The sequence below is a fragment of the Pleurodeles waltl genome, chromosome 9, assembly GCF_031143425.1.
Source record: "Pleurodeles waltl isolate 20211129_DDA chromosome 9, aPleWal1.hap1.20221129, whole genome shotgun sequence".
In the NCBI taxonomy this organism is placed as follows: domain Eukaryota; kingdom Metazoa; phylum Chordata; class Amphibia; order Caudata; family Salamandridae; genus Pleurodeles; species Pleurodeles waltl.
Window position 1 is genome coordinate 1,140,023,384 of NC_090448.1, and position 25,559 is coordinate 1,140,048,942.

Sequence of the window (25,559 nt, forward strand, 5' to 3'; positions counted from 1 at the left end):
TTAGGAGGAGGCAGTATTGTTTTCCAGAAATGTTGCCTAATATCTTCATGTTATCCCCTGTATTTCATTCAAAACTAAACGCTTCCTTTGCCTTTCCATTTATCACAGATGCATGGTTCTCTCGGATGAGAAAGAGATGGGCTTCCTGAATAAGCTGCTTATACTAGCGGTGCTTGGATGGCTCTTTCAGGTACTGTATACAAATTCCCCCATTTGCCCTTCCAAAACTTTTCTCTGCTTGTAGTTTGCAGTAGCCTTAGTCAGTGACAGCTCCGTTGAGTGCTCATGAACCTCCAGTGTTCTGAGTAACAGAACAGGAAATACACCATAGTAAAGGCATTTCTCAAACATTAACTGTGTTATTGTATGATTCCCTGAATACAATTGAGTTACAATCTACACAATGTTTGGACAGAAGGTGTTACCCAAAACTGTTTCTTTCATAAAAATAGTCCAGATAAAAAGGTATGCAAAGCTTAAGGGAGTTTTAAACCTTTGAGGGAATGTGTAGACAAGCGGGGTTGTCTTCAAGAGCCGGACCATGCCAGATTATGTCGATGTTTTCCTTTTAGATACATTGTCGAAAGGTTAATCTGTTGTGGCTATTTTAGCAATCTGGCACAGCTACAAACACTGTAAACTAATATTGGATGACACTTGGCTTGGATAATGCAAATATTTCTGATAGAGACTTCTAACAGCAGATTCCCCACCTTTTGAATGTTCTCCAGGTGTCAGACTGCATCCGGAAACTTGTAAGCAATACCTCTTTGCGCTGGTAGGTGGCATCATGTGGCTCCACACTGATGCTGGACGTATATAGGCGCCACTCACGTGCACTGATATCAGTATCTATCTTTCCACGCCACCAGATGCGAATAGGAAGCTACCTCTCATCTTTTTGAGACAGTTGTACAAACAATTTTTTCAATTTTCTTTTTTAAAAATCTTTTTATTGTTTTCTTGTATATGCATCAATCCAACATTGACAAGTAAACCAAAAACTTTATAACAATGAAGATCACCGCTGTATACAATTATTTGACATGGGTTTTATGTTTTTTTAATTTATTTTTTTACCCTTTTTCTCCAGGAATGGATCGTTCCTAAACTGCAATTATCATAAATACGCCAAACAGCATTTTACTCCCTTTACTCCTCCATGGTGACAGTACTTGTCTACCCCGTTTGTTTGTGCCACCCCTCTTCATCTGTTGACTTGTTAGAAGATTGGGATTCCCCCTCCTCAAACCTTGTTAATAGTGTTCCCCATGCTTGCAGGTCTTCCTTCAATTTATTATCTTTTCAGGTACGCTTAAGGCGAACCTCCTCTGCCACTGCACATTCCCTTTTTCCAGTGTTCCAATATAGGTCCCGTATGTCCCATCCAGGTTTAGCTAATAAGAGTGTCAGTTGGGTAAATTTGTACTCCATCTTTCTCCCTTTATGTGGTTTTATGCCTCCCACCAAGACTACTGCCGGGTTACTTTCTACACTTATGCCACAATTAGTTCCCAAATGGTGTATCGCAGCCTCACAGAATGCCCTTACTAGTGGGCAGTACCAAGCTAGGTGTAGGAAGGATGCTGTATCCTCTGGGCAGTGGTGACATCCCTTTGCCTTTGTAAGGTCCATCCTATAGAGGAGGACCGGAACATTGTAGGTACAATGTAAATACTTAAAGTGGGCCAATTTAAATCTAGCATTGCTGGACACAGTACGCACTAGCTAATACATCCTATTCCATCGCGCCTCATTGATCTGGACCCCCAGGACAACCTCTTATGCTGCTCTGGCCAGGAACTGGGTCCTCGGTCTATCAGCCATTGCTGCTTTGTGTAAATTCGAAATGTCTTGCACCCCCAAATTCCAGTAGCGCCCGAAATAGAAGGGAGGACAACAGGGCAGGCGGGTAGCTTGGCCCTATCTCCTTAGCTATGTTAGCTATACTAGCGTAAACTAGAAACTGACCCTCTCCCAAAACAGACAAGTCTTGTGCAGCCTCAAAAGAGAGAAATTCATCAGCGGGGTAAAGGGGCACCCAGTGTTACAAAACCCCTCACCCCCACCAGGCCGTTGTGTCTACTGTTGCTGTCAGAATATGAAAACCTGGTAAATCCCCAAAATTGAACTCCGTGGTAACCGGGGCTCTTCCCAGTATCACTTTTACAGCATGCTCCAATAGGGTTGAAGCATGTGTGATAAGATATGGGATCCTTACTGTGGTTCGGCCTCCAAAGTGTAAGAGGAGTGGCAACACCGTGGCCATCTCCCTGTTTGCCAGTAGTGTCTTCTCCTAGTTTTCTCCCTCCGCAAGCCAGTGCACAGCATACTGGATTTGGGAAACGAGGTAATATATCTCCATATGTGGAACTGCGAGTCCTCCTTCTAGTGTTGGTAAGTGTAGATGTTCCCGTGCCACTTTACATCTACTGCCCTTCCAGAGTTTTGTTGTTAGCAGTGAATGTAGGTGTCTAAATAATATCTGAGGCAAAGTGTCAAAGAAGTGTTGTAATGTGTAGAGACAGCGAGGTAGGAACATCATCTTTGCTACTGCCACCCATCCAATGGGAGGGAGTGTGTTCCAGAAATTTATTGAGACTTGCAGTCCCTCAATCACTTTGTCAATATTATATTGTGAACATTTCAGAGGGGTAGAAGCTATGTTAACCCCAAGTAGCGGAACTTGTCTGTCTCCCACTGCAGTGGTAGATTCAGCAGTATTGTCGGGTCCACTCTTGCCAGTCTCCCCAGCAGAAACACCAGGGTTTTGTTCTGGTTAATTCAGAGTCCTGTAATGTCCCCAAATGTATTTGAATAATGGAGCAAAATGACCAGCGACTCCCCGGGAGTTCTCAGGTAGAAGAGGGTATCGCCTCATAGAAGGGCACTAGGTGGGTCCCGTCTCCCACCCTGATCCCCCATCTCCCCAACTGTTGCCGGATTTGTATCACCAGAGGTTCCATTGCCAATGCAAAGAGCAATAGAGACAACGGGCAGGCTTGCTGTGTCCCACTGCTCACCGCTAAAGGTTCAGAACATAGTCCCCAAAGCCTGACCCTGATCGCGAGTTCAGTATACAGCAGCTGTATCCAGGATCAACACTGGGGTCCGGGCCCCATCGCTCTCAAGACATACTGGAGGTACTGCCAATCAGTGGTATCAAATGCCTCAGCTATGTCCACAGACTCTACCATCAGCTCGTCCTGTGAATCTTCCATCTCGTGCATGAGGCGCTGCAAATTCATGGTTGTGTTCCTACCGGGTATGAACCCACATTGATCTGCATGAACCAATCTCGTAATCACTGGTTGTAATCGAAGTGGATCTTAATATTCGTATTAATCATCGTAAGTGGTTGATACGATGAGGGGTCTGTACCTGGCTTCAACACCATTGTTATGTGTCCCTCGCTCATGGATGGGAACAGGATCCCACTCTCCCTAGCCTTTACATAGACCTCCATTAAACGTTAGGTAATGTCCGCTATGCAGGTATGGTAAAAGTTTACTGGGAAGCCGTCACTTCCAGGAGACTTCCCCTCCCCAGGAGACTAGTCAGTGCCAATCTGATCTCCTCTATTGAAAGATCTGCTTCTAGATCTTGGGCTTTTGCTTCCCCTAATTGTGGGAGGGTGATACTCGCTATAAACGCTGTTTTGTTTAGGTGGGCTAGTGTAGACTTGTTGTAAGTGATATCTGTGTGTATGTAATATGGAGGATTGTGTGTATGCATCGTCCCCTAGAGGAGTTCTGAGGTGCATAATTGGGGAACGTGGCAGTTTTCAATGCAGGATCCAGGCATGTAGGCACCCTGAAATATCTCCCTCCCTGTGTAGTAACTGGCATTAAGACTTCAGCGTATAATGCTCAAGTCTATCTCTCACCTCTATCAATTGTTGCTAATCGTTTTTATTGCCGCCATTTTGAGGGTTAGCACTCTAGCTTCTAGTGCTGGAGGGCTATTTAGTCACACTATGAGCGCGGCGCGCAGCTGAAGGTAGGCAGAGGTTCCCTGTGCCTCTCCCACGCTTAGTTAAAACGGCAAAATACTGCTTAACTGAATTCCAATATTAATGTGAATTGTTAAACCTTGAATTTGATGAACTAGAAACCGAACTGAAACTGCACTTTGCACTTTTGTATATGAAGGAGCTAGACGCTCGTTTTTAATAGAAACATAACTCGTTTTTATTGCCGCCATTTTGAGGGTTAGCACTCTAGCTTCTAGTGCTGGAGGGCTATTTAGCCACACTATGAGCGCGGCGCGCAGCGGGCGCGCCGAAGGCGCGCCAAAGGCAAGCCCGTCCGCGCCAGAACGAGCCAAGAGCCTAGAAATTATGCTCGAGTCCTAACTGAAAAGATGGTTATCACTTATTCTAGAGAGGAGCTACTTCTCCTTAACAAAAAACCTCCTGCCTTGTGTAGCAAAAGCCTAGATCCACATAAGGCCAAATTTAGATGCCCCAGGTGTGCATGGTCACTTAAAACGTTCACAGACCATCGACAAGCGGAGAATCATGATAAATTATCCATTTGCCTAGTTAATTGTCGTTCACTAGGAGCTCATACAACGAATATCCATCTTTTAATAGAACAAATTGAACCCCTGGCCTTGTTTCTAACAGAAACATGGCTGGATGAAAGCTCTGCACCAGATGTCGTTATGGCCCTTCCCACAGGCTATAAGATCAGCAGAGTGGACAGACCTAGCAGAGGGGGAGGCATTGCAGTAATTCTTAGAGACACGTGTAAGATCAATTCCGCCCCCATCCTAATCAAAGGTTGCGAGAGCATGTCGTTCGCCATCAATGTAAACCCTCATTACACACTTTCGGGTGTTTTGATTTACGGTCCACCTGGTCCCATGGGAGATTTTATAATGTCACTAGCAGAACACACCTCACAATTAATACACACTAAACCCAACTTTTTAGTGCTGGGTGACTTTAACCTTCATGCGGAGAACACAGATAATGCGTCCTCTAAGATGCTGATAGCAGACATGAATGCATGTGATTTAAGACAAATTCAAGGCCCCACCCATGTTAAGGGTCATACAATTGATCTGGTTTTTTCTAATAACCCAAATATAAAATTTCTATCATCCTGCCCGCTAGCATGGTCGGATCATTTCCTCCTAGAAATGGAATTACATCTCACGCACTACAAGATCCCTTATATGGGGGCACTCCCCCGCAGAAGGAAATGGCACAGACTAAAATCCTCAGATTTTGTCTCCGCTTTGGAGAAAAATAGACCAGGAAGTATAAATACAAATAACATAACAGACTTTTCGCATTCTGTTAATAAATGGATAGAGAACAGCCTAGAGGAGACTATACCCCTCTCCTTGTCAAAAAGCACCCGGCGTAAGAAGTCGGCTCCATGGTACAATGCATGCCTATTAGAGAAGAAAAGAGAGTGCAGGAAACAAGAGAGGAGATGGCGCTGCACCCAAGATGAATCCATGAAAAGGGATTATAAAAATCTGATCCGAGATTATCATTTGGAAATTAAAAAAACTCAGGCGACCTATTACTCAGGAAAAATGTAAGCAGCTGCCAACTCTCCCAAGGAGATCTTTAATGCCCTAAAAGATCTTATCCATCCAAGAGAGGATGCAGAAATTAGGGACTCCCCCCAACAACATGTAGAAGATTTGGCTAGTTTTTTCCTGGATAAAATCCAGAATATCTATCTAGCCTTTCCCAAGTCCACTAATAACGAGCAGAAAAGAATAAGCCAAGAGATCGGGGAGTTAACCCTTTTCACAAACTTTACTCCTATCAGTTTGGACAGAGTTACCAATCTATTGAGCTCAACAAAATCGGGCTCCCCACTAGATCCTGCCCGCCCCCAGATTCTATCCTTGGGAATTTCAGCATTAGGGCCAATAATAAAGAATCTTATTAACACCTCACTGAGTGACGGCACCGTACCTGACCATTGAAAACAAGCTATTGTCAAGCCACTTTTGAAGAAAACCAGCCTAGATCCTAAGATCCTGAGCAACTATAGACCTATCTCATTACTGCCCCTAATTGCCAAACTGGCGGAGAAACATGTACACTCAGTTCTCCACACTCCTGGAAGAAAAGAATCTTATACATCCCACCCAGATGGGTTTTAGACCTAAACATGGTACAGAAACCGCACTGATTGCCATTACAGAAGAGGCAAGGAAGAGGATGGATATAGGCATGGAAACCGCGATTATCCTCCTCGACCTAAGTGCGGCCTTTGATACAGTTGACTTAAAAATCCTCATAGAAAGGGTACGAGGATGTGGAATTGCCGGTACCGCGTTAGACTGGATTTGCTCCTTCTTATATGGGAGGTCTTTTCAGGTACTCGATAGAGAGTATATCTCTACCTTCAGTAGCTGTGGTGTTCCTCAGGGCTCGGCCTTAAGTCCATTACTTTTTAACATCTATATGAGGCCATTAGCAGGCATAGTTGAGCCGTTCGGTCTGAACCTAGTATCATATGCAGATGATACGCAGCTGATAGTCTCCTTTTCTAATTCCCACCCAGATATGGGCTCAGCTCTAGGTCCGTGTATGAAAGCAGTTGCAACCTGGATGGCTGATAGTAAATTAAAGCTCAACGATGACAAAACTGAGGTTATGTTTTTTGGAAATAAAATTCCCCTTTTTAACTCCAGCCTACTGAGAGGAGTATCGACCCTCCCCTCCCCTAAAGGTCTCATTAAAAGTTTAGGGGTATGGCTGGACCCTCTTCTCTCAATGGCCCAACATGCGAATAGAATAGCAAGAATTGCTTTTGCTCTGCTAAGGACCCTGAGGAAGGTTTTAACTATTTTACCTTTCCCAGCAAGAAGATTGGTTGTCCAGGCACTGATTGGTGCTAGGATTGACTATGGTAATGCTTTGTTTATTGGCTCCCCGAAATATGTAATTCAGAGATTACAAAGGGTACAAAATGCAGCGGCTCGTCTGCTACTAAACATTCCTAAACAACATTCAATACGGCCAGGAATTGTCTCCCTACACTGGCTCCCGGTAGCGGAAAGGATTCAGTTCAAGACCCTGTGCCACTTTCATAGATCCATATTTGATAAGGGACCTGAAATGCTGAAAACAGTGGCACAGGTTTACATTCCAGCTAGGCCACTTAGATCCTCCTCAGCTAATCTGGCCATAATTCCAACAACGAGGAAAGCCAGATGGGGAGGAAGATCGGTAGCATATCAAGGCGCTCTGCTCTGGAATAATCTCCCTCTCAAGATGAGAGTAAACCCTCAAGAGATGTCGTTCAGAAAGGAACTGAAGACTTGGCTATTTAAAACTTAAAACCCTCGTATAAATTTAAACAGTATGTCACCGTTATGGCAGTATAAGCGCTACGAGGCCTTTGGGCAGTTAGGCGCTATATAAACCTTTATAACATAACATAACATAAAGAGATCTCTTCATCTCTCCCCTGGATATCCTCCAGGGGTGACCCCTGTAGTGCCACTAGTGCTTCTTCCTTTTGTAGGAGTTCAGTTTGGAGGGCCTTGCTGGCGCCAAAAGTGGAGCCCATACATCTATCTCTGAGAACTGCCTTTATTGCCTCCCGCTCTGTGGCGCTACTTTGTGTGCCGTGCCAATTGTCTATAAAATAGTTCTGCAGGACTTCAGCTAGGATTTCCTGTCAGTGTACACCCTAAAGTATGTTGGTGGGAAATCGCCATGTGCTGGGTTACCTAGTGCCCACCCCCTATTGAAATGTCATGACTACCAGGGCGTGATCTGATAGGTAGCATGAGAGATGTTCAACTTTCAGTATCTCCGGGGTCAAAACGTCCGATATCAGAATTCTATCCAAGCTACTAAACATGCCATTTGTTGGTGTGTGACGTGCGTTATCGGCGCGTGGAGTGTTTTTCCCTCCATATGTCACGGAGCACCAACTGTGTCATGACATCTCTCAGCCGCGCCGTCATTCTTGGTTTAGTGTTTTGTTTTGAAGGATGTCGGTCCCAGTCCCCATCTATTACGCAATCCTGCCCAGAATAAGTTTGTATCCACAGCTGGGGTAACTACTTTTAACAGTGCGTCATAAAATTGTCCTTCATCAACATTAGATCCGTACGAGTTCAGAAAGGCTACATCTATCCCATCTAGTCTACCCTGTAGGAATAAGTAACTACCTTCTACGTCTGCTTCCATGTATCTTAGTGCGCATGGCACCCCTGGGGCAAACTGGATCATCACCCCCAAGAATAAGAAGAGTAGTTGGCATACTACACCTGTCCCCTCCATTTCTTAGTCAGTTTGTTAGCTTCCTGGTCAGTGAGATGAGTCTCCTGTAAACTTGCTATGCCCACTCCTCTTCTCTTGAGCAGGGCTAGCACTCTATCTTTTTTTATAGTTTCCCAATCCTCATACATTCCAGGAGAGGAGTTTCAGTCTACTTAATGTAACCATGCTTTAATAATTGCAGTTGCTCTTCCTATTTGGACATCCCCATAATGCTACAGCAGTGTCTCTAAAGCAATAGACTAAAGAACATTTCACCATGAATTCCCCATGGACAAGTGACAATTAAACAATACCTTGACCGTGCTCATATTTCCTGATGTGCCAGGACTTTCATCATCTTACCTCCCTCCAATGGACTCGTAGGTGTTTTGGCCTGAACAGCCTACGGTAAAAGCCTCCGCTTTCCTGACTCTCCAATTGTTAACTCAATAACCGACTCAGTGTCAGTTCGGTGTGTGGGTTATACCCTACCAGGGCAAGATAAACAACAAAAATGTTAGTGTGCAAGGGAAGTGTCACCTCCCAAGATGACAAGGTTTCAAACCCTGTAAGGACAGTCTCAAACTGATGTCCGTGACGGATCCTCATCAGCTTTGCCTGTGGTGCCTGATGTCAAGCCACAACTCACTAATGCCTGCAGGGACTGCATGTCAGTGAACCTGAAGGCTGCAAGGTGAAACTGTCACCAAGCACCAGACAACTCTGCGACAAGGCCAGTCAAAGTCAAAGGGGGGTAGTTTTAGTTTTGAGGGGCGGGTGGGGGGGTCAGGGTAGTTTTAGTATTAGAGGTGGGGTACTTCTGGGCGTTAGGGCAGGTGGGTGGTTGAATGCTGGAACCACGCATGCCCTCCCACACATGCCTTTACTAGGCATGCCTTTACAGCGAACAATCGTTGATGAGGCATGTGTGTTAAAGGCATTCGTGGTAACAACGCGGTCGTTGTTCCGACCGCGTTGTTCAGACATGAGTGGTTTCAGGATTCGTTGTTCCATCATACAACCCTCCTTCGGGCCCAAGGAGCCAGGAAGTTCTCCATTAATTGTACTGCCAGCAGGTGCACCCTCGGTGACAGTTGTACCTTCTGAGGCCCTTCTGATGCTCCCATTCTGAATCCATCGCCACAAAGGTTGCCAGCGCATTGACGCCGATGTTGTCTCCATCGACGTCAAAGGACATTGTGCTCTCTGACTCAAGAGTTGGAGCCGAGACAACCAAGGCTGCTCTTGGCTTCCAGTGAAGCACCACCTCCCCCACTGTACTTGCCACCCCCACAAGGAAGGACACATACGTTGCATTCCTTATCTGGCACGGATTTATGACCATGATTACGATGCAGGTGATCGGTGATGAAATAGGGCAACCATACCACAAGAAAAATTGTTATTAAGCCAGTGATCTTGATACTTCCCCTGAGTCGGGCCTCGTCTCCTCTCCTGGTCCTGCCACTGAGGAGAGAACTTCTTACTCAATGGTCAGGTTCTTGACCTTGAGCTCCCCATTTTAGAGGTCAAAACCAATTCCGTGATGGAAGTGCACCAACTCGGGCAAACATCCACTGGGCCCCTCCTCCTCCTCTCGAAGGAAGCACTTACAGATACCAATTTGGGGGCTTTAATCAAACCTTGATCTGGGTCAATCACAAGAATGTGATACGCCTCTGCACTTCCCCGGGCAACCCTGCATTTTTGTCTCTGCAACACTTCTCCTGAAAGCTCGGTGTCTACAAGTATGACAAACCCGAATTCCTTCCAGACTACTCTCCCCAGTAGGGAGACCAAACACATGGACACCTTTGAGAAGAGGATGTTTTCTTCCACCAGCTTGACCCTCAGGTCTGTGAATGCGAGCTGCCAACCTCTGTGGCATTCAATAGCTGAATTCCTCCAAGGTGTACTCCAACCTGTTCTTACCCAGGCCATCCAGAGCGGTTGTGGTGCTTCCAAGTTCACAAGTCCTTGTGGCTTGGGAACCACCTATGCTATCGGGTGAGCCATTGGCACCACCTTTGCAGTTCACCTCCACACCTTGCTGTGTTCAAATGTTTTTTCAGGTGGTGTCCAATCATCCCTTATGGGCATGCCTTTTGGCGGGACTCTCCTGTTTGGAAACAAGTCAGATTCCACTCTGGAGCAGGTCAAGGAAACCAGGGCCACAACATGCTTCTTGGGCTTATATTCCCTACCTTGCCAGCCGCATCAGCCCTACCGTTTCTTTCGTGGCTTCAACAGAGATACCCCATACCATCAACAAATTTATCCCCAACAAGGGGCACAGCAGCTTTACAGCTGTGGCGCCCACCTCCCCTTTGGTCAGAGTCCGCAAACCACTCAATCTGCTGCCCACTAGCTACAAACCATCTCCCCCCCCCTTCAGCAAGCTCCATTCTAGTTAGTGCGCTCTTAAAGGAGCACAGCCACTTGTTTGGAGGCAGGATGCTACGATTCTTGCTGGGTTGGCAGCCCATCACATTAGAGAGGTGCGTCCTGCAGATTGTCCAGAAAGGGTACTCTTGCCCTCCATTGCCACTCCATCGCACCTTCCACAGTCCCCAGAGCAGACTGAGGACCTTCTTTTCATCTAACAGCAACCAAAGGAGCTATCGAGAGGATGGCTGCACCACAAGCAGGGCACAGTTGTTATTCCTGCTACTTTCTGGTACTGAGGAAGAGCAAAGTCTTCATCCTATTTTAGACCTACACCTCTCAATGCCTTTCTCAGGAAGGAAAAATTCAGGATGATCACAATGGCTCAGGAATTGGCTGATTTGCGTCCCTTTTTTCCAACATCCTAGAGATTCTAAAGGTACCCAGAGTTTCTGGGTTCCCCTGGAGGAAACCAAGAAATTCGCCAAAATACACCTAAAATTTCGTTGTTTTTTTTTAATAGGAAAAAAGGGCTGCCGAAGAAGGCTTGTGGTTTTTTCCCTGAAAATGGCACCAACAAAGGGTTCACTGTGCTAAAATCACCATCTTCCCAGCTTTCAGGAACAGGCAGAGTTGAATCAGAAAACCACATTTTTCAACACAATGTTGGCATTTTACTGGGACAGACTTCATTTTTACTATTTTTGGTGCTTTCAGCCTCCTTCCAGTTAGTGACAGGAATGGGTGTGAAACCAATACTGGATCCCGGAAAGCTAAGCATTTCTGATAAGTAGACAAAATTCTGAATTCAGCAAGGGGTCATTTGTGTAGATCCTACAAGGTTTTCCTACAGAAAATAACAGATTAAATAAAACAAATATTGAAATTGAGCTGAAAAAACAGCAATTTTTCTCCACGTTTTACTCTGTGTCTTTTTCCTGCAATGTCAAATTTTGTAAAGCAATATGCCTTTACGTCTGCTGGACTCTTCTGGATGCAGGGATATATAGGGCTTGTAGGTTCATCAAGATCCCTAGGTACCCGGAGCCAATAAAGGAGCTGCACCTTGTAATGGGTTTTCATTCTATTCCGGGTATACAGCAATTCATTTGCTGAAATATAAAGAGTAAAAAATAGGTATCAAGAAAACCTTTGTCTTTCCAAAATGGCCACAAGATAAGGTGTTGAGAAGCAGTGGTTATTTGCACATCTCTGAATTCCGGGGTGCCCATACTAGCATGTGCACTACAGGCCATTTCTCAAATAGACGTCTTTTTTTAAACACTGTCTTACATTTGGAAGGAACAAATGTTGAGAAAGACAAGGGGCAAGAACACTTGTTGTTGTGCTAAGTCTCCCAATAGAAATGGTACCTCACTTGCGTGGGTAGGCCTAATGCTCGTGACAGGAAAGGCAATATAGACACATCACATTTTCTTCACTGAAATCTGACGTGTTTTCTGCAAAGTGCCTAGCTGTGGATTTAAGCCTCTAGCTCAGCCGGCACCTAGGGAAACCTACCAAACTTGCGCATTGTTGAAAACTAAACACCTAGGGGAATCCAGGATGGGCTAGCTTGTGGGGCTCTCATCAGGTTCTGTTACCCAGAATCCTTTGCAAACCTCAAAATTTGGCCAAAGAAACACTTTTTCCTCACATTTCGGAGACAGAAAGTTCTGGAATCTGAGAGGAGCCACAAATTTCCTTCCACCCAGCGTTCCCCCAAGTCTCCAGATAAAAATGGTACCTCACTTGTGTGGGTAGGCCTAGTGCCTGCAACAGGAAATGCCACAAAACACAACGTGGACACATCACATTTTCCTAAAAAAAACAGAGCTGTTTTTTGCAAAGTGCCTAGCTGTGGATTTTGGCCTCTAGCTCAGCTGGCACCTAGGGAAACCTACCAAACCTATGCATTTTTGAAAACTAGACACCTAGGGGAGTCCAGGATGGGGTGACTTGTGGAGTTCTCACCAGGTTCTGTTACCCAGAATCCTTTGCAAACCACAAAATGTGGCCCCAAAAACACTTTTTCCTCACATTTCGGTGACCGAAAGTTCTGGAATCAGAGAGGACCCAGCATTCCCCCAAGTCTCCCGATAAAAATGGTACCTCACTTGTGTGGGAAGGCTAGAGCCAGCGACAGGACTAGATCACACAACGGACAATGTTGGTACTTACATGAGGCAACTGTTGACCCTTGGGTGATCCAATCCTGACGCAGGCACTAGGTATAGGCACTCAAGTGGGGTAGTGTTTTTACCAAGACAGGTGAGGAATCACTGGGTGGTAGGAATTTTGTGGATCCTAGCATATTCCTGTAGTTTGTGTGACAGAAATGCAAGACAAATTGAGTTTTTATTCATCATTTCAGCTTTGCAGGGTATTCTGGGTAAGAAAATTTTAAGGAATCCGAACAAGTCACACCTCTGTGGACTCCTCCGGATGTCTAGTTTCCAGAAACGTTTGGGTTTAGTATGTTTCTCTATATGGCCACCGAACCCAGGACCAAAAACACAGGTGCCTGCCTTACAAAACCAGTTTGTTTTGTGATAGATAATTTTGATGTCTCCACAATATGATTTGGGTGGTGGAATTTGGGGCTGAACTAAATTGGGGAGCTCCCAAGAGAGCACTCTCTCTCTGTGCTTGCCGCCGCATTTACCTGCTCTCTGGATTGGACTAACCACTATTGCCCTGTTGCACAGACTGCTTGAGAAGGGACACCAGGACTGTCCTCATCACCTCCCTCATAATTTACTGGAAGAGGAGTTATCCAGTGTGACTTCTCTGACTGAAAAATCACCCCCAGAGTCTGCGCCATTGTCCTATCCCTCAGATGCTGTCGCAGTATCTGCTGTCTTAGTCTCTGATCCTATGTCAGAGCTGTCCTCTATGACCCAAGTGAGGGCTTGAGCAGCAGTCATCCAACGAGATGCCATCTCTGCTACGGTCTAAACTGTTGCTCTAAAACACTAGCCCACGTAGACAGTCACAAAATTGCTGGTGTGTGTGTGTGATATGTGCAACAGTAGAGGCCACCTTACCTGCGCTTCTTCCCTCAATCAGCATGTTCTTTCCAGATACTCAAAAAACACCTTGCATTATACATTCCTCACAGTCTTTAGCACCTCCTGCGCCCAGTCCAACAATCATTATTGGTGCTCCCACTCCCATGTCCTCCTCCTCGGATTCCCTCATTACCATCCAGCAAAAGTGCCTTTCATCTCTCCATAGCACCCCCCATCCCGCACATACATTTCATTTGTATTATAGCGGAGGAAATGGCTGACTTTACTAATGTACTCAGCTATTTACATAAAATACAGATTTGCTCTATGCAATAGGCATATAAACCTTCTGCACTTCTTTATGGCAATAAAACTGCCACTAGACAAAAGTCTGATCCTTTTGTAGCAGAAACATAATCACAAGACTTACTTGACTTTTTTTATTGCTCCCTAAAAGCTACAGTTGAAATGCGTCAGTTGAAGTATGTGCATTGCTTTGAAGACGCAAGCTGCAACTGCAAGACAACTGGTGGCAAATATATATATGTTTCACTTTTATATGTGGGTCTGGTTGTCCTGGAGGCCGATCGTAGCCCCCAGGGAAACCATACATGCACTGACAAAAGTGAACTATATATATATATATATATATATATATATATATATAGATAGATATAGATATAGATATATATAGATATAGATATATTTATCTACATGGATATATCTATAGATAGATCTATATCCCCTTTCATACGGGCCTTCCTGAACGCGTTTCCTGGCCTCGATTGGGGTTTTCCAAGGGGGCCGACCCCCCCCCCCCCAAGTGAAATCCCTGGTGTCTAGTGACATTTCCTGGCCCTCGATCGCAGCTGTGCTGCGATCGAGGGCCAGGAAACGAGTTGAGGAAGGCCCCGTATGAAAGCAGAGTCTCCCCTTTCATACGAGGCCTTCCCGAACGTTGGGAAAGGCGTTTGGGGCCGTTTTCCCCATCAGAGTAGGAAGCGGCCTTACAGCCGTTACCTGCTCCAATGGGGGAAAAAACAATGTGATGTCAGCGTGCCTTGCGGCGCGCTGACGTCACAAAGGTACAGGTGGGGGGTGGGGTTCGAGACACGGAAAAGCTTCCGTGTCTCCCGGGGAGTTTAAAAAAATAAAAAATAATGCCCCCGAGAATTTTCTAACCCCCTCCCTGGTGTCGGCCACTGGTCGTGACCCGCACCAGGGAGGCAAAGGGGTTATTATAAATCTCAAAAGGGGCTTACATTCTGCCCTTCCTCCCCCTTCCCCGGTTTCCTTGCTTTCATTGGTTCGTGTGCTTGCAACTTATTTTTCCTCCTTTTCTATGGGCTGTCACACTATTTCTTGCATATACCAATGCTTGTTCCTCACGCGTTTGCTCTTATGGGTTTCCCGTCGACCAAGTACTATTTTCATCCGCTTTATGGGGACTATTTTTTAAGCTGTTGTCTGCACAGTGCTTGCACAATGCTTGTTTAATGTGCCGTACGCTGTATTTTATTTTTACCTGTTTACTGAATCTGCCCGTGGCTGCACTCAGTTCAAGATTGCCTTAAAATGCACGCTTTAAATGCATGCAGCCATGGGAAGATTATGTAAACAAGCACAGCGCTGCTGTGCATTCGCCAAGAAGCAGCCTCCAAAAGGTCTGCAAACCCATTTTACCTGGGCAATAGCTGCTACCACTGTATTGGCACACAGATTCCTTGTCCTGGACATCTGCCAGGCTGCTACGTGGGCATCGCTTCATACGTTCACAAAGCATTACAGCCAGGTTCGCCAAGAAGGGCATTTCACTTGCTCGGTCTTAAAGGACTTTTTAGCTTGAGGCAATTCACAGCCCCACCTTCTAATAGGTACTGCCCTAGTATCTATTCAAAAGGTGAATAATCTCCCGAGAGAAGTCTCTATCAGAAGAACAGGTTATTTACTTTCTGTAACGTTCTTTCTGGTAGAGACTCTAATTGCAGATTCCTCACCTTTTAAATATTTTCTAGACATCAGACTGGATCTAAAAGCTTTTCAGCAGTGCCTCTGCATGCCGGTAGGTGGCACAGTGCGGCTGTGCACCAAAGCTGTTTCACTCCGGAAATTACGTGCGGTCCTATATAGGTGCCTCTCTTGTGTCGTGATATTAGTTGCTTTTGTGGCTTTCTGCATTCATTAGTCCATCCAATAAAGATGCCATAGGCAACACATGTACCCCATATTTGAGGATGGGCTAATCTTCCACCCACCTCACTATGAAGGCAGAAGAATTGTCGGGTCCATGTTCTTTCAGGATGGTCTGATTGAGCTATTTGGAAGTATTGTACGATTGGTTCCTACAGTTTGAGGATGACATGTGCAAGCAAGAATGCTCATCCTGTCCAAAAGGTGAGACTATGCAAAGTGTTACGATAAAGCATTGGCTTCAAATTTAATTCTGGCACAGCACATAACTTAAACACACTAGCAATTGGCAGGCCCTCAGTTTCCACATACAAACATCCAATTGCACATTAGATGACTGCAGGCCCACAGTGCCCTGTCATGGATCAGGGAGGGTCATTCATGCTTGCAGGCAGTCAGTCCCCTTGCTATCAGTCGATAATTTTGGCACTCTGCGGCACCTTGCATAGACTTGCAGCAATGTTCAACGCATTAACCCATAACCTACAGCAGTCTAACAGATCTCATCCCTACACAGAATAATAGTTATAAAAAAAAAAACCTACCTATGGACAATTTAACAGCGTTTGTGTGAAATCATAATTGGAGGGCTGGAGTGGTCGGGGGTTGGAAAAAGATCAAGTGCATATTGAGATCCCTGTCTGATGTTCTCAAGTCACTACCGTTTTATGAATTTTAATTCCGTTTTTAGGCTTTTTCCATAAAATGTGTTTATAATCCGATTGCCTCCAAATGACAGAAAAATACTGATATGTGTTCACTCATTTTCAACCTAGCCGTTAGTATAAGATGCCTACACATAAATCATACTGTGTGTGATCACATAGTGTGGGGTCGTTTTAAGTGACCAAGCATGTATAGTGGCTCACAATGCTTTACTTGCCTGACTATTCTGCGGGATGTGTGTGCATCACAGAGGTCCTTCTTTTGCAGTCAGAAGTGTACAAAAGTACACATGGTTAGCACGGCACAGCACTTTTGTGTGATTTTAATAGGCGCGCAAACCTAAAATCATTTTTATCAGTTTTAGAACATCAGCTGTGCAAAATTAAAAAATGCATGCAAAGTATTTTCTTTCAATTCAGTGTTTGTACATTCCTAATACTGGGGTTGCTTCTTAGTATGTATGTCATTGGGTAATTTGGGATGCAGGCCATTTTGTTTCTGAATATCATTGTGTTTACATCTTAAGTAAGACCTAAACTGATGGTTCAACTTGCAGACGTCATTGGCCTTTAAGAGCAACTCATACGATATTCTTTGATTTGCATCTATGTGAAATTAATTGACTAGAGACTACTGAGTAATGAAAACCTTTGTTTCAGATCCCATCTGTGCCAGAGGAGATGTTTTTCACAAGTGAAGCCAAGCAGGATGATTTCCCAGTGGACATAGTGGCAACAGCTCAGGGACTGGTGAGTGAAGATTTTAAGGACAACCATTGACTGTGGGCTCTGTGGGCTCCATTGACTAAAATGTTGTGCCTTGGTCCAGTGTTTGCAAGATTGTGCATTGAGCCACAGTACTCAGAGTATCGCATATTTGTTTATATGTACACTGTTGAATCGGTAAACAACGCCTCTTTGCCATCTTCATTGGTACAGTCTGTTTTGATTTCATAGCTGTCATTGAATAAGAGTATTGTGGTGCTTCAGATAGTCTAATAGGTTATGGCAATCTGTCTACTAATATTCAGCTTCCCTCGGCTCTGGCACCATTTTAAAGATCTTTTAGTCTAAAAATTTTGATGACATCAAATGACTGAAACCAATGGAGGTCTCTGGATGATCCTTGCCTTCCTAAGGTGTTACAGTTGGCTGCAGATCTTATTTCCCAGGTTTTTGAAGCCACCTTCGTAGAAGTGCTGGAGACTAAGGTTTTTCCAACTACCTGGAAAGAGACAGTTGTTAAACCACTGAAAAAAAAACATGGGTGTGATCCTGCCAATATGAAGAATTTTCACCCGATCTCCCGCCTGCCTGCTCCAGTGAAGATACTTGAAAAGCATCTCAATACTGAACTGGCGGACTGTCTTCTAGAGAAAGGCTGCCTGGATTCCTCCCAACACGGGTTCCGGCAGTTCCATAGCACGGAGTCCGACTTAATTGCTTCATCCAACTCCATATGTAGACAAGTGGGCCAGGGAGGAGTAGCTATCTTGGTACTAATAGATTTTTCGGCAGCATTTGATGCAGTTGATGGTGCAACATTTGCAACAGGCAGAGGTAAGAGATGCCGCCCTAGGTATTTTGGCGTCCTTTTTGAGTGGAAGATCTATTATTATGAGTTGTGGGGACTATAGAGCTGCCCCTTTTCAACTCCCTTGTTCGCTTAGCCCTACTCTTTTTAATTTATACGTGGCACCCTTGGCGAAACTGGTTTGTTCATATGGTTTCCAGGTCTCTTCATATGCTGATGGTATGTAGCTTATTGTGTCTATTAATAGGGACTGGGAAGAGGTTGCTGACAGGTTCCATAATTGTAAGAGGGATGTGAACACATGGATGAGCCAGAACTGGCTAACAATGAACATTTGGGGCCCATTTGGGGCAACCGCTGGTTGCCTGAGTCTTGTGGGGCATTACCATTCCCCATGCCAGTAGTGAAAAATTTAGGCATTCTGTTTGATAGCTCTGTGACATTCGACCTACAGGTTAATCAAACTTTCAGAGTTTGTTTTTCGGTGATTAAAACTTTAAAGAAAGTTTTACTGTTCCTTCCGGCGAGCTCAGAATTCCTGTGGTCCTTGCTCTTGTCATTTCTAGATTAGACTACTGCAATGCAATACCGCTGAATATTAATCCGTGCTCCTTACATAAACATCAACTCATACAGAATACTGCAGCTTGCTTAGTCTTAGGTCTATCCAGGTTGGCCTCAGCCAGTGAGAGTCTTAGATAGCTTCACTGATTTCCAATCAGAAAGTGCATATCCTTCAAAGCTCTCTGTCTTACACATAAGGCTCTTCATGCCCAGGGATATGAATATCTCCAGTCCACTATAAAATGGTACACTCCTAGCTGCCTTTTAAGATCAGCAGGCCTCCTCAAGGCCCTTGTCCCGTGCTGTAAGAAAGCCAGATGGGGAGACGGGGCATTTTCCGTTGCAGCAGCTAGGCTTTGGAATTCACTTCCAGTACATATTAGAAGGCTGGAGCTTTATCTATCTTTTTGTAAACCTCTCTAAACCTGGCTGTTCTCCCAGTAATTTGTTCTTTTCTGTTTTGCTGCCTTTACTCTGCTCTTCTCACTTGTCAGTGCTTCAATGTTTATTGCCGGAATGCGCTATATAAATGCAAATACAATACAATACAAGAAGAAAACGCTTGCTTTCTGAAGCCAGGACCATACCTGCATCCTGATCCTCTTCATTGTTTCTCAGGAACGGGACACTGGGCCAACATCTTTGTTGGCTGCCTTCAGAAGCTTTGCAGTGTAGCTAGGGCTACTGTGTTATGGTGTGACTTTTATCTCCCATTTCACACAGTGTGTCATATTGTTTTCCTTCCTATTAGAGTTCTTTCACATCTCTGTTATGTTTTCACCCAAACTCTGTCAGATTGTCCCTAATTCGTCAAGGGTGAGTGGTCACCTATTTTCTCCTCTCTATAGTCCTCTTTATCCTGGTTCTTGCAGGTACACTCTGCTGCATCAGTTCAAAATACTACGATTAGAAAAATATTTGTATGGATCTTCAGAATGCCAGTGGGTTGGGCACCTCCCTGGACACTGGTTTAAACTTACTGCCTGGGTCCTTCACAGAGGACTTGGCTTCTTTTGCTGTTGTCATACGGAGGGCTGCAAATGTTTTCAATCTCACCTCCCAAATGTTGGAGTCAAGACTAGCACCTTTACTGAAGTGCCAGTACCATTGCTATCCTCTAACCTTTACACTCCTACAAATGTGACTGTTTGGATTATTTAAGGTCTGCAAGTGCTGGTATTATATTTTATATTACATTGTTAAGTAGTTTGTTGATGTACTCTTTAATTTTTTTTTATCAAAACCCCGTCACTATGTGGTAGACTATCAAAGTGCCAGTGTTGATAAACGTGTGATGGTGCCAAGCCCCCGAAACATAGTGGCACAAACTAAGCAGTGGGTTCAGAATGAGCTAAAAGTATTTTCAGTTTTCTGTGCTCTGCTTTGGCCTCACAAGTACCACTCTGGTGTTCATAAAAGTGATGGCAGTGGTCGCAATACATGTTTGGAGGATGGAAATACCAGTCTTCCCATACCTTGATGACTGGCTGCTGAAGGCGGGCTCTTTGCAGTCAGTTGTAGACCACCTCCACATGAGTGCAAACTGCCTCACATCTTTGGCATTCTCGTTCAATGTGCCTAAGTCACACCTGACTCCTTCCCAGGGGCTGCTGTTCTGGACATTGGACTTTTTCAAGCATTCCCACTTGCTCAACAAATTTAGTGCCTTTGAAGAGCGACACACTCGTCTATAGGGCGCATGCTGCTGCTTTTGTTACTTAAGGGCATCCTTACAGCGAGACAACTACCACACAGTTGTGCTTTTCACTTAAGTAAAAGGAAATACTGAGCATCTATATTAAAAACACAAAAAAACATGGAGCCTCAAGAGGCAGAAGTGTGCATTTTATAGCCTATGTGATAACATGCGGCCAATCCAGACAACCTACTGGCCTCATCAGAAACAACTGAGAAGACCCAAAAGCGCTTCTGTAGTGTCGCCTGCGAACTAACAATTGTTCATATCCTTTCATTATTCCAAAAAGTACCTAGCACCTTAATCACGTCAACCAACCTGGCGATAGCATCTGATCAATTTCAACCATTTGTTCTCAGGGCCTAAACTAAGTCACTTTGTGTTAGGAGTGGTTTTACTAGAGAAGGGGAGGGTGAACTAAATCCCTTGTCTAATTGTCTTCATAGTCAGGAACATATGGCTGACACACATAACCTTCACTCCTCATAACCTTTACATCTCACTGCTCTCCCACTGCCCTGCCTTCAGACACATAAAAGCTGTGATGCTAAAAAAAAAAAGTGGCTAAGGTGGTTCTGGTCCATTTGGCTTAGTAGGTATGTATGGAAAAGCCCATTATGTATTTTTATAACTTCTCAATTGAAGAGGACCACTATGCAAAAATTCAGTTATTACTGCACAACTAAATGAGCAAGTTCAATAGAAATGAAACTGAATAAAAGTACATAAACAATAGTCGGAGTGCTCAAATGTACTAAAAAAGCCTATAAGTGTGAATCACGTCCCTCAAAATGCTTGCAAGTATTGGGTTTTTTGACAAGGTATTCGTAAATGAAGAGTATGGATCTATGCACCTCAATAATCTAAGCAGAAAGCAAACAGACATGCACCTCCCCAGTCCAGAACGGTACCTTGTTATCCACCACCGAACTTAGCCAGATCTTTGGGATCCAAAAAAGATGTGTTAGTGAATGTAAAACTTGCTCAGCCTTAAAAGTCTTGGAAAATCCACAGACCTTAAACCTTATTTATCATTGGGAGTATAATGGAGGAACACCTCGGAGTATTGTGCTTAATCGAAGGGACTCATCCTCATAGGAAGTTTGTTTCATAGATGTTCAAACATCATGACAGCCTAATTCAGAAAAAGCTCTATATTGATTCCATTGTGGAGCACAGGAAACTCAGACTATATGAGTTGTGAACATTTTCGGGTTTAGTGGTGTTATTTCTGTCATATTTATGCTTCACTTACCATTGTATCAACAGGCCTTGTCCCCTAAAATCATGTTAATTAGCAAATTTAGGATGTTGTTATACAGACTTGACAATTGACCTGCAATTGAGAGGGTTGAAATCATGAATGTGTTAGGATTCTGCCAAGTTCTCCATGACACCTCCCCTCTCCCACTACAGTTCAGAGCAGACACTCAACTGCATAGTCATACATAATATTGTAAGTTTGAGTATCTAGGTTTTGCTGGAGATCTTGCCAGATCACCTCTTTCTTTTTCTCAAATCTGCTGTTTTGTCCACACTCTTACAACATAGTGGAGCGAAAACCTGCAACAGAGCGTTAGCTGGAGAACATTTTGGAAGGCAGGATTTGACACACAATACAAAGTAGCAGGACTAATTCTGGCAACCCAACAACAACCCAAATACACTGTTGTTGAACCTTCTGTATTGCACTGGCTAAGCTGGCATGAAAACTAATAAGAAAAGACAAACAGCTCCCGAAAGGCACCAACAAATTATTCAATCACAAGTTGACAGACACTTGCTGAGGTCTACAAGATTTCATACAAGAGCTTCAAAAGAGACAACCATAAGCAGTTATGGAAAGTGAAAAAGGCCCTTCTCACTAAGCTCATCAATTATCCCCCCTGAGGCAAAGCAGTTGTTGTCAGGACCTCACAGGAAATGGCCATAAATCATTAAATAAAACAGCAAGCACTACCTGACAGCAATATGAAGATGTAAATGAACTGCTATAAAACCTTGTAGAACCAACCCACCTCCTCAATGACTTGAAGTGGCAGCTCTGGCTCATAATATGAATTGAAGGTGCCTTGGCTAACACCAGAGAGGTGCTCTTCATCCTCCAGGAAGGATAACAAGGGGCAATGATCCTCCTTTACCTCTCAGCAGCAGTCAAGACTGTGGATCATGATAAATTGCCATCTAGATTAGATTAATGTATCTGATTGATGGACAGTGCCTTCAATAAATCTTTTTCTTTCTCCTTGTATATAAACAGCAGGTCAATATTGAATCTTCTAAATTTGTCCATCATAGGTTGTTCTGTGAAATTCTGCAGAGATACTCTCTGTTTTGTTCAGCAACAATATATATGCCCTACTAATAGTTTGCAGGAACAATACTGGGTGCAGTTCCAAGTGTAAACCATGTCCATATTGGCATTTGTCTGAAAAGGATTAAAGAGCCAAAACAATATGGACTGATGGGAAGGGTCTTCCAGTGAATGAGAGAATGGTTTCTGTGTGTTGTGAATATTATGTGCCTTAGTTTTGGGGGAGCTGTTTGGATTACAAAATTCAATCATACACGTTGATGTATGAATGAGGAAACCAGTGTTGAGTTTCAAGCCATCAACAGTATTTGAATGGAAAAGAAAATTAATTTTGGGAACTTCAACAAGTTATGGGTAAATTAAGTGCATCATCCTACTCTTAACTGTTTCTGTGAAATAAAGAATTTGAGTATGTGCCGGACCCGAGCTTGAACAGAGCCAAATCTACAAATCTTAACATTAAAGGAACCAACACTGAACCTCTACCCTTAAACTGACCCTACAGTCAACAGTCTTACATCTACAGAATTTCAAATGATCGTTCTGCAATGCAGCCAAACCAGAGCAGTTATGGCAAGAAAAGCCCTGGTCCTGCACGGCTGTATAATTCATGTATACCTTGACCTCACTGCACTATACAGCCACTGACACAAGACTTCCAAAGCATAAAAAAGAACTGCTGTTGTGCGGTCTGAAGGTCTCTTTCTGGTTTCCATCAAAGCTACACATTCAACACTAGGAAGAGGTCAAGTTTTTTTTCTTGCAAACAAGCGCTCCTGTGTATTTACCTGGGCATTTGAAAAGACAGAAGGCTAGAGTAAAGGGGACACTCCACAACTTGCGTTAACTATTGAGAACTTGATGAAGCTGATTGTTTTGCTGACATCCTTGAAGACTGTCCAGCGTTTGGTTGGTGGTGATCTGGGTGGGGACTGTGTATTGTAGTTTCCCAGTTGTTGGTTTTACTTTGATTCTACAGAGACCTTTGTTTATTTCATGGAGAGTTACATACTTTCTTGATTTCCTTCATGCCTTCGTCCCCCTGCGATAGCCTGGCCCTGGTGTCCCTGTCCCGGTACACATTGTTGGACTTGATTTTCAGAGCTGTTATACAGTGTGCAATTCTGGCTCTGCTCTGAGTGAATATTTCAAAGTTTTCTTCCCTGAGGTATAGCCAGATGGCTCATAAAATGAGGCCTATGCAATGCTGTATGCCTAATTCTTCAATAAAAGAAAAGCCACAAACTAAAGTGTTCAACTGGAAAATTGTTATTAGATCTTCAGTCAAGCAGTGCTAGATAGGAGTATCCTTTGTCTCTGGTGGGTTTTTAACTCCTGTGTGCTTTTGTTCAGTCTTCCTTCTCTGTATGACTGAGCACTTTGAAGTGAACGTATAGCGACAAGTAGCACTTTACAAAACATGTGTATAAATAACAAAAAACACAGGAGAATTGGAAGTTCACTTTTTAATGATATGGTAAGGCTGCTACAAATATTCAGTACTTAATATTAGTCTTTAGACAGGAGAATTATTTAACTAGTCTCTAAATATGGAAGATGTCAAAACTGTAGTCTCATTGTTAGAGGTAAGTAGCTTTTCCTCATTCTTTTGCTTTGTGTTAGAGAAATATGACTAGAACAATGTGTGCAGTAGTTGATTACTTGTTATTGCTTTTTCTGGTTCTGCATTTAAAATTAAGTCACTGAAACCAGCTGAAAGAGCTCAATTGAATGTTGTTCTACTTTTCTCATAGGATTATGTTCCATTGGTGGATCAGCAACTTCTCTATATCTGCTGCCCCTACCTCAGTAAGTAAACTGGATTTATTAGTTTTATTGATTTTGTTTCCTCATGCCCTAAACATCTAATGTGTGATGTTTTATTGGAGTTCAGAATTGTGATGAAGAGCAAGGGCTAGATAACCTAGCTGCCTGAGCGGGAATTACAGCACCTGCGACTTGCTCCATGGTTGGAGTAATTCACGAAAGATCTCAAAGCCCACCACTTGACCCTCTTCTGTCATCCTAGACCGTATGCCCAGTTGATGCTATGGTTCTTCTCCCCTGCATATTTTTACACACTTTTTGCCACTACTTACTTTGTAAACATGCTCACATTTCCCTGTCTCATTGTGACACCATATTTATGATGTGCCACTTCCCAGTGGCGCAGGCATGCTTTATAAAGTACAAAAATATGCTTGTGCAGCACAAAGACATTAGATGTTTACTTTCTCATCTTGTTGATAACTGATGGCAAAGCCATAAAACAGATGTAAAATACCATTTGAGGGTTATACTCTGTGTATTCTTTGAGACTGATCATTAATTTGATCAGCATTTAGTAGAACAATGGCAAATATGTGGAAGGGGATCATCCAAAGGGTGAAAAGACAATTCCTTGTTGTGCCTCATCTGCCTCAGTGACAGCCATCAGATGTCTCTGCAGGCGTGTTAAGAAAGTACTGCACTGCAAAGGACTGGAAACATGTCTTAAAAGTTATGTGGCAACTGATATCTTCACTTCATTTCATTTCACGTGAATGAAGAACACAGTTTCACTCACTGCCACCAGATGTCTGCACTCACAATACTTGGGTGCAAAAGACCAATATATGTCCAATAAATACTGACAAATGCCCACAAAGTTCCAATATTTTTCCCACAGGTGCTGTGCCATGCTCCGTGATAGTTGAGGGCTATGTTTTGAATGTGCAATGAGATGTAGAAAAGAGCCGTCTTAGGCTGTGTCACTGATGCCATTTGTGAGATTAACAGTGATGTCATCTGATAAAATTACACTCCTTTGTGCAAGTCAGGAGGGATACTGGCCTCTTAGTGTGTGTGAGCAGTGGAATTATGTGATGAAATATGAAGATGAGGAGGAGCGGGGAGAGTGCCAGACTGGGCCATGTGAAACACTGCCACCTTTTTAGTAAAATCGGATTTGCA

The 25,559-nt window shown here is 43.8% G+C and overlaps 1 protein-coding gene across 1 annotated transcript in view; it reads left to right on the forward strand.

The window, feature by feature from the left end:
- Positions 1-25,559, forward strand: part of CDAN1 (codanin 1) — a 219,765-nt gene that overhangs the window by 133,607 nt on the left and 60,599 nt on the right. Inside the window, exons 15-17 of the mRNA XM_069208913.1 lie at positions 109-190; positions 17,160-17,249; positions 24,362-24,416. Coding sequence (XP_069065014.1) covers positions 109-190; positions 17,160-17,249; positions 24,362-24,416 — 227 coding nt within the window. The remainder of the gene's footprint in view (positions 1-108; positions 191-17,159; positions 17,250-24,361; positions 24,417-25,559) is intronic.